Source organism: Gymnodraco acuticeps, unplaced genomic scaffold (genome assembly GCF_902827175.1).
Source record: "Gymnodraco acuticeps unplaced genomic scaffold, fGymAcu1.1, whole genome shotgun sequence".
NCBI lineage: Eukaryota > Metazoa > Chordata > Actinopteri > Perciformes > Bathydraconidae > Gymnodraco > Gymnodraco acuticeps.
Genome location: NW_022990315.1, coordinates 267888 through 283225, shown reverse-complemented (window position 1 = coordinate 283225; position 15338 = coordinate 267888). Strand labels below are relative to the sequence as shown.

The window sequence follows — 15338 nt, the reverse complement described above, 5'->3', positions numbered from 1 at the left end:
ACCTGACTTCCCGTCAGAGGCACAAACTGGATCTTACACATTGTTTTTGTTTCAATCAAATCAAACATTTTGCAGCATTTCATAACATTTCTTGAAAAGCGACTGTTTGTAGGCAAACCTGCAAAGTATTTATTCTTTATTTGAATTTTTTGTAATGCATGGTTTTGATTGCACACCGCCCCTCATATCACAGTTCATATCCACCGGGGGTGTTGTGTCCTGCCAACATGTAGTGGAGGTAGTTTCCTTCCTGTGTGGAGTCCGTATAGACTTTGCTGCCTCTTGCGTGTGAAATACCCGAGAAGCTGCCTCCGTCCACATCAAGTACCTTTATACCAACACCGATCCCCAAAACAAAACGCTGCCAAATTGGTCTGAATAAGCCAAAGGTTTGTTCTGACGTTCTCTGTGTATAAGTGGTATAAGTGTATCACATGTTAAACCTCATCCCGTTTAATGTTACATTGTGTTTTTAATAAAAAAGAATCCTGTTTGTTAAATTGTTGATAGTATATGCAGAAGAGTTATGAAATAAACTGAAACAAACTCAGATGTGTGTCAGCTGCTTGTGTTGAATTGTTTTTCCACCGGATGGAGACATTTTCTCTCTCAGTGTCAAAGGATTGATTTTATGAGGTTATTTGATTACGTAAACACACGTTGACACTACAGATGGATAGGGTACACAATATAACCAACACAAATAATGGTTTATGTTTTTTTTTATGGTTTTATGGTCAGTAAAGTAGATGTACAGTAAGCAAATTATCAAACTACTTTTAACAGTGAACTTTTATTTTGAAGGCATCTCTAAAAATAAATACATAGAACAATAAATACATGCACACATTATGAACACTGCACAGGGCCATTCTGCCCTGCCGTGGGGCCCTTGAGCAAGGTACCAGTTGCTCCCCAGGTGCTGTACAATAGCTGCCCACTGCTCCTAGTGCTAGACTCCTGGTGCTAGGATGGGTTAAGAGCAGAGGACACATGTCACTGTGTGCTCTGCATGTGAGACCATTAAAGAGGGTTTCACACCCATTCTGTTCTGTTCCGGGTTGCCTCCACTAGATGGAGACATTAGAGCCTCAAACAAAAGCACATAACCAATGGAAAACATAAATATAAATGTACTGTTAAAACACCGAACCTAATAAGAATAATGTTGAAAATACTACTACCAAAGATTAATGATGCCAGTTAAAAAAATATATGACAAGGATTAAGTTAAATATGAAAAGTAATTAAACATAAAAACGTAAAGAATATAAACAAAAAACCTATTATATTAAAATGAATCAATAAAACTTAATTGGGAGCAATATACAATTATTCTCAAAAATATAAAATATACTTTCACCATGTGTCTGTTTTCAAAATGGTTATAGCAAATTAAAGGTAAATGTTGAAAACCTTTCACTTTCACCAACTAACAGTTAAGCACTGACGTCATTTTCCAGCCAGCCAATAGCAAAGGGGCAACCGCACAGTGCTATTTGCATACAAGGGTATAAGTAGGAGTAGCGTGCATCCCCTTTCCTCACTTACCAGAGAAGTCCAGAATCGTAACCATGCCTGAGCCACCAAAGGTTCCAGTACCCAAGAAGGGCTCCAAGAAGGCGGTCACCAAGACCCCCAGCAAGACCGGCAAGAAGAGGAGGAAGTCCAGGAAGGAGAGCTACGCCATCTACGTGTACAAAGTGATGAAGCAGGTGCACCCCGACACCGGCATCTCCTCCAAGGCCATGGGCATCATGAACTGCTTCGTGAGCGACATCTTTGAGCGCATCGCCGGGGAGGCCTCCCGTCTGGCTCACTACAACAAGCGCTCCACCATCACCTCCAGGGAGATCCAGACCGCCGTCCGCCTGCTGCTGCCCGGAGAGCTGGCCAAGCACGCCGTGTCTGAGGGCACCAAGGCCGTGACCAAGTACACGAGCTCCAAGTAACCTGTTGCCGCTGCTGCTACAAACTAACGGCTCTTTTAAGAGCCACCCACTTCATCTACTGCTGCTGTCCTTAGATCTAACCCCATGTTTAGATGCTGTCCTGAGATGTATCCATGATGTGAACTCAGCCGTCATGTTTAAATGAATATTTGAGAATTATGAATATGTCTAATAAACGCCCAGTGACAAAAACAACCCTTGTTTTGTGTTCATGGATATTTTCTAGTAATCCAGAACATGGAATAGTCCGGTCTCAATAACAGTCAAATAAACCCTACGCTTTATTGGTATGTCATTTGGATTGAACCCGTTTCATCTTTGCTGTTGGAGCAAACAAGTAATCTATGAACATTATATTTACTTTGAGCACAAACTAGTTCACTTGGTAATGTTGACATGTACATGTCTAATATGTGTAATATGTAATTGTAGAGCGCTTTGAGAACTTGTCAAAACGCTCTAAATAAAAAATGTAATCCATTATTTATTATTATTATATCTGCATTTTATCATGAATGTTAAAGTGCAAATAAACTACTTTGTGGTAAGCCCAAAGAATACACCATGACAGTAACAGTTGCATATCAGTGTCTGAATGTTGTAAATAAAATAAGATATCCAAATGCAAAGTAATATAGAAAACAATACAACTAAAGAAAACCTTCTGAGGGAAAGTGACAGTAAACTGTGTACATCATAGTTTTATGTATTTCAATTAAGATTTTCATTGGTGTTTAAATATTCCAAAATGAAAAGATAATAATAAACTAGAATACAATAGTAAAGTGAAGTATAAGATATAGATAGTATAAGGTGCAATATATTGGTAGTAATACCAATCGTATACAATAGTATAGTATGATACAAGTAGAGAGTATTTTCTTTTTGGTAATGTTAAATGCAATGAATGCTATCGATGATAAACAGCTGAATTAAAACAGCCTATTATTAAACACTGGAAATCAAAGAATGACCCAGATCGGAAATTGTGCAACTTCATTGTGAAATCACCGTTCAAATGTTTTCTGTTGTTAGCTTGTTTTCTTCCGCAGAACAGATCTCAACCACGTCCGCAGACTGGCTATAAATACCAACGGTCTCCACAGTAAGTCCATTCACAGTTTTTACACAACTCTGCAATTATGTCTGGAAGAGGAAAGGGCGGAAAGGGACTCGGCAAAGGAGGCGCTAAGCGCCACCGCAAAGTGCTCCGTGATAACATCCAGGGCATCACCAAGCCCGCCATCCGCCGTCTGGCTCGCCGCGGCGGAGTGAAGCGTATATCCGGTCTGATCTACGAGGAGACCCGCGGGGTGCTGAAGGTGTTCCTGGAGAACGTGATCCGCGATGCCGTCACCTACACCGAGCACGCCAAGAGGAAGACGGTGACCGCCATGGATGTGGTGTACGCTCTGAAGAGGCAGGGCCGCACCCTGTACGGCTTCGGGGGATAAACTCATCTGACTGAAACACACAAAGGCTCTTTTAAGAGCCACCCACCTCACTTTGAGAGCCTCTGTCCTTGTGATAGCTTAAGAACAATTTATCTGATCTTTTTGTATTATATCAACAACTTGAAGTCCTGTATGAAAATGTAAATCCATGTAATTATTAAGGGTATAATCCCTTGTGTTAAAATGTCAATACTATTAAACAAAGTGGTTTGTACCTCAAATTGAGAGAATAAACTAACTCGTAGTAATTTATTTATATTTATGATGGGTATACAATCTAACCATGGGTGAATATTCTTAGTAAAAGGAGAACTGTGCACTGGACTGTAAAGTGTGTTCAGTGAATAATAATTTTACACATTTATAATGAGAACAATTAATTAAACAGCACAGTGTCTAAGAAGTGCAATGTTATTGCACTGAAACTATTATCTGCATTCAAACGTTGCCTGTTTAGTGAAATGTCAACATTGGAAGATTTATCTTTCAGAAATTATATTTATGTTTACAATTGAAATGTGATGTATATTAAAATGGAATGAACCTTTAATTGAGAATAAAAGGAGTCAGTTGAATGTAGTAGTCACTTAGCCAGTTAAGCCCCATGCACAACAATATTGCACGAACAAAACCGTTGCTGTTTTCTGATCAAAAGTTGTGTTCATTGGCATTAAAACGCATACAAACGCTGCTGAAGGTTAATCCAATGTCTCTGTGTCACTTTGAAATGATTACTGATAATCCTCAGAGACACAGAGGGCCTCATCACATCACTTTGTGTGGGGCCACAAGTTGGCAAGAGGCAGCCCTGGTACTTATTATGTTATAGTTTGGATTCCTAAAGCTTTTAGTCTCCGATCGCATCATTCAAGGCTGGTTTTCACTTTAAGTAATGGGGTTTTTTTGGACGGAAACTATACATGTTTTACTGTGTTCAATCTGAATTTACTTTAAAATAAAAAACATCTATATTGATTCTGACTTTTCTACATCCAACTCACAGGTTTATCATTGCTTTGAGAACAAGGATTATTAATTGTCCCCTTTTAGAAGGGAAGATATGGTCATTTGTTCTGTGAATGTCATCTCGAGCCTGAGACCTGAAACCCGGCTTGGGGCTCAACAGGTTAAAGGAAGTGTAATGAATGTTGTGGATTTATAGCTCACTTATGGCACATTTCCACTACAGCGCGGTTTAAGCGTGCTGTGCCCGGCCCGTGTTTGGTTGCGTTTCCACTTGGCCTAGTACCGGCTAGCGGGTACTATTTCACAGTTTTTCTGGCCCCATAAAATCGAGGTTCTTAGCGGGCCAACAACCAGGCTGAGTCGGGCTGAGTATGCTAAACTAGAGAGAGAATCGCTGGCAAGGGGGCTACAACTACATTACATTACATGTCACTTGTTAGACGCTTTGATCTGTCTGAACTGCAGTTGTTTAGGTTGTTGCCCAACTCATAATGCTCATTTTCCATGAGATAGGTTCTTAAAAAAGGCGATGTATCCGTTATATTTTTTTGCACATAAGTAAAAAAGAAACAAGAAATAAGGGATAGTGGAATTTAGCATAGGATAATCTTTATTCACCACAAAACAGGGACATTTGCATTTTCTCATTAAATAAATTATACAAAAAATAACACATTTCTTGACAAATTAGAACAATACCTCAGACTATATCGCATATTCAAAGCATGTTATGACAGTTATGCTCAGAAGTATCTGAAATGTAAAAACACAATAGCAATAAGAGGGCAGCAATTTGGCGAATAAATAACTTGTACTAATCAAATTATATCAAACAAGGGTCATACGTTTCTAAATCTCCTTGAATGTAATTATTCTGATCACAGTATAACACAAAGAGGTTTTATGGGTATTATTAATTTGATTTCATGATCCCGTGTTTGCGTCAAGAATAAATTACTTTTCATTTTTCTCAGAATTCGATAAAAAACAAGTTTGACAGTTAAAGGGAGTTCATATACTACCAGAGGGAGTGCGTGTCTGTATGAGAGCCTTTCTGTCATTACAGGGTTAGATATATCATCTGTCTAACACATTTCAGATTGTTATTATAAATCATACTACTATATCAATATAGTTGTATTGTGATGTACATGAGAAAAGCTGTGCTAAATGAAGGTCTCTCACTGTTGAGTAACAAAGACTGTATTTAAAACACAGCCAGGGCCTGTCCTGATGGGAGTGTGTTTGCAGACAGCAGAATTACCTCTGTTTAACAAATAATTGTTTACAACTACTGCCTTTTTTCACCTTGAGTCTTTAAAACAACATCTCGCCTAACTATATTACTAGTTTTATTGAGAATATGAAGCATTATAAGTTGTTCAGGAGATCATTTATAGGAAAAAGTCGCAGATGAGTCCTTCTCACGGCAGCAGTTTTAGGAGGTTTAAAGCCTTCCCAATGAAAACACAACAATATTTAAAGCTTTATTTCGCTTCTATATGAAGATAAAGTAATTCGCTATCAATTCGATTAACCTTTGAAATTCAACTCGTTCTCTAAATGTGTATTTTTTACAGTTTTATCTGAAGAGAAAGCACAAAGTGGCACAGTTTTTCTGCAGCTCCTGTGTGAGCCACTGAGTTGAGTCTCTACGGTTCTCATGGTGAGTTTAAGTTCCTCTCTTCGCTGGGATTTCTCTCTCCGTCTCATCAGACCGAGAATCCTCCTGACAGCATCATGGCCACAGAAGAAGCTCCCACTGAAGTCTCCGCCGCCGCCGCCCCGGCAAAGGCACCAGCCAAGTCCCCGAAGAAGAAGGCAGCCAAGCCGGCCAAGAAGGTTGGTCCCGGAGCCGCTGAGCTCATCTTGAAGGCGGTCACCGCCTCCAAGGACCGTAAAGGGATCTCTTACATCGCGGTCAAGAAGGCGCTGGCCGCTCAGGGCTACGAACACACCGCTCACATTAAACGTGCCGTGAAGAGGTTACTCGAGAATGGAGCCCTGGTGCAGGTCAAGGGAATCGGAGCCAGCGGCTCCTTCAAGGCAGCCAAGGCCGCCGAGAAGCCCAAGAAGGCAGCGAAGAAGCCCGCAGCCAAAGCCAAGAAGCCGGCAGCAGCAGCAGCGAAGAAACCCGCCGCTAAGAAGCCAGCAGCCAAGAAGGCAGTAACTCCCAAGAAGGTAGCGAAGAAGCCTGCTACTGCTGCCAAGAAAACCCCCGTGAAGAACATCACTAAGAGCCCGAAGAAGAAGGTGGCGGCCAAGAAGGCAGCGACCCCCAAGAAGGCAGCGACCCCCAAGAAGGCAGCGACCCCCAAGAAGGCAGCGACCCCCAAGAAGGCAGCGACCCCCAAGAAGACAGTAACCCCCAAGAAAGCTGTGAAGAAGGCACCAGCCAGGAAATCATCGAGGAAGTAAACAGATCCTCTACTTCATCTCCAAAAGGCTCTTTTAAGAGCCACCCACATACACCGAAAGAGCACTCTCCTGTTTTAATATTTAATTTAGCATAAATACAAGTTTGTTAAAGTCTGCTGCATATTTATTTGCAAAACCAGAAGATATTGTGGTTATTTATCATTATCGTATAAGTTAGTTAATTTTACAACACATTCTATTATGTTGCTATATTAGTAGACATTCACTTCACAGAAGGCTCCTCTGACAGTCACTCACAACATACATATTTTCCCATATACTTGATAGTGTATAAACCCTATGTAAATATTTTGTAGGCCTATATAACTTCATATAAATGTACATCGAAACTTATTTAATGCTACATATAATTGTGACTATTATTACACATTAATTCACTTGTACTTGAGGAGATCGGATTAGCTCCTGATTTTGATAATAAATACATTATTTTACTTTATTTTGTATGTTTAATAATTAGATTATATTGGATATACTTTAATGGTCACATTGGTCATTTGTTTTGTCACTTCAGCATGCCAAACTATCTTATAGTGTGCTTCACTTTGATCCTTTAAAGCAGTGGTTCTCAAAGTGGGGTCCGCGCCCCCCCGGGGGTCCGTGGCACTCTGCCAGGGGGTCCGTGAAAAGTTTTCCGATTCATTCGATTTTTTGTTTTGTTTTTGTGACGCAACACTTTTGGAGAGAGAGGACGCTGGCGTTGTCTGTTCGCCGCTTCTCTGTCCGAAAATGTATCTGCCGAGTTTTGGACCAACGTTTCTACCTCAGTTTCCAGACGTGCAGTGGCTTGCACACGCTGTTCTGGACACTTTTGTAACACCCGATCGCAACTTTTTACGGATGCTCCGCTTCCGACCTGTCCACCCTGCTACACCTGCTAATGTTGCTCCTGCTTCAGGGCTAACGCTATCGCTAACGTTAGTGGCTCCATCTGACGACAAGCCCGATTCTCCGTCTCATTTTCCCGTTTTGAATCCCGATCCTGCTTCACTGTATCACCTGCTTAGCTGCTGTTTGATTTTGTTCTGCCACAAAAGACACAACAACGGTCCTCCACCAGCCAGTCTGACGGCGATCAGAAGCTAGCCTAGTTCTACCTGCTCAGGTTAGCCTGCTCTGGCCACCACCGGTGCTCCTCTGCGGCAAACTTCTTCAACTTCCACCATCTCTCCTCAGTGCTGTCCGTCCTTGAGTCGCCTCCTGGACAGGCTGCCTGCTGTCCTGGTTCATCTGTACTCTTTGCTGATAGCGCATTCTCCCGGCCGATCCGCGACCACAGCTAACGCTGTGCTAACGTTAGCATCATACCATCGTGATGCTTCGTTACTCCGCCTCGCAACTTTTTAGGATCAACCACTTCACTACACCCCCTCTATGTCTGCCAGTCATTGAATACCTCGGGCTGTTACGAGTTGGCAGACCCAGGTATGTCCACAGAGGTTCCAAACGTGGGTTTGTTTACACCGGCTCAGCTGACACTATCCCAACTGTGTGGTCCCGGCGCCCCGTCACCGCCCACTTACGTCATCACAACAAACCACACGTGTGCAGTGTTAACCTGAAGCCCTTGGCCGGTGTTGATGGCATCACTGTTTTACAGCCATTGCAACATATAACAACTCCCACACATTCATGTTGTTAAATACCCGCTCCCTTAACAACAAAGCATCACTTATTAATGAAATCATCATTGATAGGAAATTGGATTTTCTCTGCCTCACTGAGACATGGCAAAACCAACTGGACTTCCTCACACTCAACCTAGCCACCCCCCCAGGTTATGCTTATCTCCAACAGCCCCGCTCCATTGGTCGTGGTGGTGGGCTGGCAGTCATCCACAGAGCAGATATCCCTGTCAAACAGCTGCTTGTGACGAATAAAATCTCACTTGAGTGCATTGCCTTCTCAGTGGCTGCCCCCTCAAAGCAGCAGGTCGTCCTCATTTACCGCCCCCCCCAAACCTTCCACCTCATTCATGTCTGAGTTGTCTGAGCTTGTCACCTCAATCTGCTGCTATATGTGATTTTAACATCCACGTGGACTCCAGCACCTTTGCCGCTGAGTTTCTGTCACTATTGGAATGCTTTAACATCACGCAGCATGTCCAAGGTCCCACCCACACTAAGGGCCACACCTTGCGTGTCTTCACTTGCAGAGAGAAGCAATCAGCTTCATGGACTGCCTTGCATCACTCCAATAGTGTCCAGAGCTGGCTGCCATTACAAGTAGTGGTTTGGGATTGTAGCAATGCAGTTACAGCTGTTTTGCAATTTACTTGATATATGTTGCAATGCAGGCATGTGTTCAATTGTTTATAGCCTGCATTTATTTTGTGATTAGACTTTTATAAATCATTTAAGTAAGAGTGAAACACTTGATGTGTTATCTGTGTGTGTGTGTGTGTGTGTGTGAGTGTGTGTGTGTGTGTTCTGAAATGCACTTCAAATGATCACTTTTCTCTTGATTTCCCTTTGATATTTTGTTTAGGTACAGTGTTACTTGCAGCTAATTGATTGATTGTTTTATGGGTATTCTGTGTTGAGATGGTGCAAATATTTTTAATACATATCTAATATCTTTCTAATACATTTCTCTTGTGTTGTTCTTTCACATAACTAAGACTATAGAAGTGTAAAAAATAGGCTAGATTATTCCAAGGGACATACAAGTCAAATCAAGTCAATTTTTATTTATATAGCCCAAAATCACAAATCAGAATGAGGGGGTCCTTGGTGTATTCTCTATCTTGTAAGGGGTCCTTGGTGTATTCTCTATCTTGTAAGGGGTCCTTGGTGTATTCTCTATCTTGTAAGGGGTCCTTGGTGTATTCTCTATCTTGTAAGGGGTCCTTGGCTGAAAAACAATTGAGAACCTCTGCTTTAAAGTATACTTTATTTTAAAATATTTCTCTAAGAATACACTATATTGTTTGAGTCTATGTGTATAGTCAGATCTATTTTATAGTATATGTTATTCGATGATTTAATTATGTGAGGTATTTTGTACTTGACACAGTGAATGGACTAACGCTTCTCTGATTGGTCGATGGTAGTACCACTCGACCTGACCAATCAGCGGCCAGATGTTCACTCTATAGACCACCACCAATCGATGAGGAAGTATTGTTTTCTGCTAACCTAAACAGAAAATGTCAGGAAGAGGCAAGACCGGAGGAAGAAAGTTTTTTTAATTATTGGACTTGATCAAAAGAAAGCCTTCCACTATTTATCCAGGGATTACTTATGGTCGGTGATGAAGGCCTACGGATTTCCTGAAGCCTTCATAAACATGATTAAGTGTCTGTATTTTAAATCTTATGTCTGTGTAAATGTAAACGTTGTGTTAACAAATGCATTCAATGTTGAGAGAGGGGTTAAGCAGCAGGGGTGCCCTCTAAGCGCAGCTCTGTACGTGCTAGCCATAAGTCCACTCATTAAAATAACAAACAATGACAGGTTCATATCAGGAACACCAGTTGGCCATGCGCCCAAAATAACTGCCATCGCCTGCAGACGATGTTACTGTTATAATAAAAACCAACAGGAAATGGATGTTCTAACAAACCACCTAAACCTATATGAATTGGCATCAGGAGCTAAATTAAACCACAGCTAAACTGAAGGTGTTTGGATCGGCACCGACGATGCCAAATGTGACATTAACATTCACGTGAAAAAAGAAATTAAAATACTTGGAATAACTATTTGTAGCGACAACTGTGCTGAACTCAATTGGGAGAAGAAACTAAGTGAAGTCAAAGAACAAGTTAAACACTGGGAGAATAAAAATACAAATTAGAAATCAAGAATAAACATAATAAAATCATTCATACTCAGCAAGATCCTTTTTCTAGCAAACATCTTCCCCCCACCAGCCCAAATAATGATGCAATTAAACAAACAGTGTGTCAATTTGGTGTGGGGTACAACAAGGGAGGTTGCTAAACGTAATGTGTTATTTAAGAGTAGGGAATATGGAGGCCTGGGAGCCATAGACCTGGGCGTTCAACTAAACATCACCTTTGTAAAAAACATCTCTGCTGCAATCGATAGGAAAGCACCTTGGGTTGAGGATGGAGGAATGGGATGGAAGAAAAGAAGAGCTAGAAATGGACCACAAGTTACTTTATGGTGACTTCACAACTGAAGTTCAGCATTTAGAGATTGATTGGATCGGACTACCGAATAGAGTAATTTTTAAAATGATAATCGATTTCAAATATGGAGGTGTTATAGCGTACAAAAACCTAACACCTGACGAAGGTAACGAAGTCTTGAAATTAGTAAAAAGTAAACAGTTATCGGAGAGCATGAGAGACGTGAGGTGGCTGATATCAGTCAACAGACTTGCGGTCAGAGCTGTGGTCTCATGGAGCTGCTATGTGAAAACTAGAACATGCCCCATGATTAACTGTGAGGAGGACGAGACTCTCCAGCACCTCCTCATGGACTGCTACAGAGCTCAGGAGGTGTGGTCGCTCCTACGGGGCATCGGGTTAGACTTCAATGTAAATTATATCTCAATCATGTATTGTATTCTGGATGAGGGGATGGACAATAAACACAGGGACCTTTTTCAGCTGGTAATTTGTATCACATGTATGAAGATCTGGAAAACAAGGTGCAACATGGTACTAAATCAGACGATCATAAACAGTGGCACCATCGTGAAACAAATACTTACTGAACTAAGGAGAAGAAAAACCCTGGACAAATCCCAGACTCAGCCATGGGGCGTTTTGAGTCTGTGACCGAGCTGAGTCTCACTGGAATATAAACGTGCTCTCTTTATGTTATTTATATATTTATTCATTGTGTTTTATGTGTATTATTAATGTAACTTGTGTATATCATGTACTGACCAAATAATATAAAATAAAGTTTTCTAAAAATGTGGTATATTTGGTGCATACAAATACACAGAATGAAGAATACCTAGCAAAATATTCAAAATAAAATAGAACTATATGCATTTTGAGAAGACATACGTTACAGACCTTTATGAATACACATAATCATAATATGAAATAAGAGATGTCCTCAAAATATTAAAGATAACAAAAGTAGACATTAAACAAATTACAATCTACACAAATAAGTTAAAACTGATGATCATTTTGTTTCCGTTAAATGTTTAGCCCACGTTACAGCTGCATGTATTTCGGTGGGTGTGTCATTTGAGTTATAATACGGAATATATTATTTAATAAGTTAATTACACACTGTAAATAAACATTAAGTATGACACCTTTATGAATGTCTTAATGTTCTCCACACATTGAGACTTTCGCTTCTTAAATTACAGGAGTTTATATTCATCTTTGAACGGGTGCAAACTATTTCAGAAAATACAAATGTAAACTTTAACGTCTCATTCTGAAAATAATTCAGGCGGCAGACCGACCTGTTTTCTGATTGGACGATCACAGTTACGGGTCAATCTGACCAATGAGCGTACAGCTGCGCTCCTATATAGTCTGGTGAGAACTGAGACAGAGTTACTTTCTTCTTAACGTCGAAGAATAAACACATAGAAAATGTCTCCACATGGAATCATTATCTTACTCCATGAATCACATATATAAATACAAGAAAGCCCTTTACCTAAAAACATTTGCATTCACGCACACACTCGATTCAATTCAGACATTTACAGGTTTGTTATAAAGGCATCAGGGAAGCCTTCATGTAATCTCTAGAAATACTATGAAATGCTTTCTTTGTTGACCAGTTTGAATGGCTTGTACTAGATTGCGTTGGGTAATATAGTATCTGATTGTTTATGAATGATATCATATTCACGGGTGCACATCACTTTTTTGCCCTGGTTCTCAAAGGAGCACCTGGAGATGTTGCTTGGTGCTCATCCTTAAAACGAAATAAACCGTAACTTTTGAGGGGGTCTTGAATTTATTTGCCAGACACACGGCACTGAACACACATGCAGAGGTGAACACAGAACACACATGCAGAGGTGAACACAGAACACACATGCAGAGGTGAACACAGAACACACATGCAGAGGTGAACACAGAACACACATGCAGAGGTGAACACAGAACACACATGCAGAGGTGAACACAGAACACACATGCAGAGGTGAACACAGAACACACATGCAGAGCTGAACACAAGACAACATTAGCACGAGCAGTAATCCTACAAGCTGTCATCACTCCCCTCCTGACTGTTCTCCTCACTGTCTTCCTCTCTGTCAGACATGGTAGCTGATGATGTAGGCCTACTTCTCTCTCTCTGGTTGAGTCTGCGATTAGCTGCTTGCATCCACAAGTCAACAGCTGGGTTTGGGAAAGTCTCTGTTGTCATCTTAGACAAGTGGATGTAATCAAATAAGTATGTGAACATAACCAATAGCCTACCATAGCCAATAACAAATGAATGTAACTTATTTTATTTGTGTTGTTCATTCATATCTTATTTTACCTTAACATTTATTTATGCATTTTTTTTTATCTCTCCAGTTTTAAAGGATATGTCTGGTTACTGTCCTATAGTATACATTGGAATGATTTCAAACCTGTTTATCCCAATAATTATAAAGGAGTGCCTTGGAAATATGTGTTTACATAAATTGTGACCAAACCGTTTGAACTTAGACTAAAGTGAACTATCTAAACACTCAGAGTCCTTTACCTCACTGAGCTGTAGTTATCAGCCTCTCAGTCTGACTGGAGAGGACTCTCCCTCCACATCATTGTAGAAACATCTTCTTCTTATATCCGTTAGAGCAGCTAGCACCAGATGCTAATAACAACAGCGCCGGTACCGTGACCCTCCCTCTCTCCCTCTCTCCCTCACATTTTGGCTGTGAGCTGCGGTTGCCAGATAAGCCAACATCCCCCATTTTCATCACTTACAGCGCCCATCGTACAGGGCAAATGAAACATGTAACCGGGGTGAAAAGGGTGTTACATTTACTTAATTATGAATGTTGTTACATCAAGGCCGAAAATTAGGATGAGCCCCAACGGTCAACATGTTTTTTCCCTCCCAGAACTGTCAGCGCAGCGCCTCCACAGATCTGGCGCCCTAGGCGAACATCTATAACGCCAGAGCTACGGGCCGACCCTGAGTTCATATGCAACTCGCAAATATCTTTCTTTCTCTCTCTCTCCTCTCTCTCTCTTCTCTTTTCTTTCTTCTCTCTCATCTCTTTTCTCTTCTCCCTTCTCTCTCTCCCTCTCCCTCTCTCAATTTTGGTACGCAAATGCGCCTTTTTTCAAATGACCCGGTGCTCTTTTTTTGGCGGAGGTGCGCATGCGCACTTGCGCACCAGTTATGTGCAGCCCTGATCATATTTCTTGATTTAGGTTATCATTTTCAGTTTTTAAAAGACCAAGTTCTTCAACCATTTTATATTTTATCTTAATCTGAACAAACAATATACTTTAATGTATCAAGTCTTTTTTGGTTTATTTCATTATTTAGATTTCAATTAAAAAACATGTTTCTCTTCTGTTCTTAAAAACTATGCTCAAAGGGTGATTTGTTTTGCGCATGCTCAGTACCCAACCAATCCCGTGCGAGCAACAGCACAGTCTCATTTGCATCGCATGAATATAAATAGACCACGCTGTCTCTCGGTGAATACATTCTACTTTGAGAACCCACAACCTTTGATCATGCCTGAAGCAGCCAGCGTGAAAGCGCCCAAGAAGGGCTCCAAGAAGGCGGTCACCAAGACCCCCAGCAAGACCGGCAAGAAGAGGAGGAAGTCCAGGAAGGAGAGCTACGCCATCTACGTGTACAAAGTGATGAAGCAGGTGCACCCCGACACCGGCATCTCCTCCAAGGCCATGGGCATCATGAACTGCTTCGTGAGCGACATCTTTGAGCGCATCGCCGGGGAGGCCTCCCGTCTGGCTCACTACAACAAGCGCTCCACCATCACCTCCAGGGAGATCCAGACCGCCGTCCGCCTGCTGCTGCCCGGAGAGCTGGCCAAGCACGCCGTGTCTGAGGGCACCAAGGCCGTGACCAAGTACACGAGCTCCAAGTAACCTGTTGCCGCTGCTGCTACAAACCAACGGCTCTTTTAAGAGCCACCCACTTCCTCTACTGCTGCTTTCCTCTTTCAAAGTGTCCCGATATACATCAACATAGTTGCCTTTTTAATATAACTAAAATAATACATGGTACAAGTTAACACCATTTATTTATGAAAAGCTGTCTTTTAAATAATGTATTGGTGGCAATGACATTAAACTGCTATACTCACTTGGATTATCTTCCTGTGATCTTTCTTTAACTATTTACATGTTGTTAATTTTACATATTTAATACTTTAAGCTGAGCTCTGTAATTGTTGTATATCTCTTCAATTTCTGTTTATCTACATCACTTCCACCTGGAGGTTTAATGCTTAACAAATAAAGCTATATTGTATCTTAAGTGCTGCAAATATAATAATGTATGTACAGTGTATGTATACGAATGAGAATAGGTTGTATTACCGAGTAGGTTAACACATACAGGGTATTTGCTTTGGTATATTTGGTGCATACAAA

The 15338-nt window shown here is 41.0% G+C and overlaps 3 protein-coding genes across 5 annotated transcripts; all 3 read left to right on the top strand.

The window, feature by feature from the left end:
• The first annotated feature begins 1557 nt into the window (after positions 1–1557).
• LOC117550568 (histone H2B 1.2) lies at positions 1558–15052 on the top strand. 3 transcript variants are annotated; one of them, XM_034222981.1, is made up of 2 exons: positions 1558–1610; positions 14490–15052. In XM_034222981.1, exons 1-2 carry the CDS (start codon positions 1575–1577, stop codon positions 14829–14831), a joined length of 378 nt encoding a protein of 125 aa, XP_034078872.1. In that variant the 5' UTR covers positions 1558–1574; the 3' UTR covers positions 14832–15052. The 3 variants fall into 3 exon arrangements, with proteins under 3 accessions (XP_034078872.1, XP_034078871.1, XP_034078873.1); XM_034222980.1 differs by having other exon boundaries at positions 1558–1622; positions 14502–15052; XM_034222982.1 differs by having other exon boundaries at positions 1558–1660; positions 14540–15052.
• Positions 3079–3640, top strand: LOC117550583 (histone H4). Its single transcript, XM_034222996.1, has one exon. The coding sequence runs from the start codon at positions 3095–3097 to the stop codon at positions 3404–3406; it is 312 nt and encodes a 103-aa protein (XP_034078887.1). The 5' UTR covers positions 3079–3094; the 3' UTR covers positions 3407–3640.
• Positions 6070–7294, top strand: LOC117550550 (histone H1-like). Its single transcript, XM_034222964.1, has one exon. It carries the CDS (start codon positions 6113–6115, stop codon positions 6788–6790), a length of 678 nt encoding a protein of 225 aa, XP_034078855.1. The 5' UTR covers positions 6070–6112; the 3' UTR covers positions 6791–7294.
• Positions 15053–15338: the final 286 nt, after the last annotated feature.

Coding starts and splice junctions, on each gene's coding strand:
- LOC117550568 (XM_034222981.1), top strand. CDS start 1,575: ATGCCTGAGCCACCAAAGGTTCCAGTACCCAAGAAG. Junction 1,611..14,489: donor AGGTTCCAGTACCCAAGAAG/GGCTCCAAGAAG, acceptor GCGCCCAAGAAG/GGCTCCAAGAAGGCGGTCAC.
- LOC117550583 (XM_034222996.1), top strand. CDS start 3,095: ATGTCTGGAAGAGGAAAGGGCGGAAAGGGACTCGGCAAAGGAGGCGCT.
- LOC117550550 (XM_034222964.1), top strand. CDS start 6,113: ATGGCCACAGAAGAAGCTCCCACTGAAGTCTCCGCCGCCGCCGCCCCG.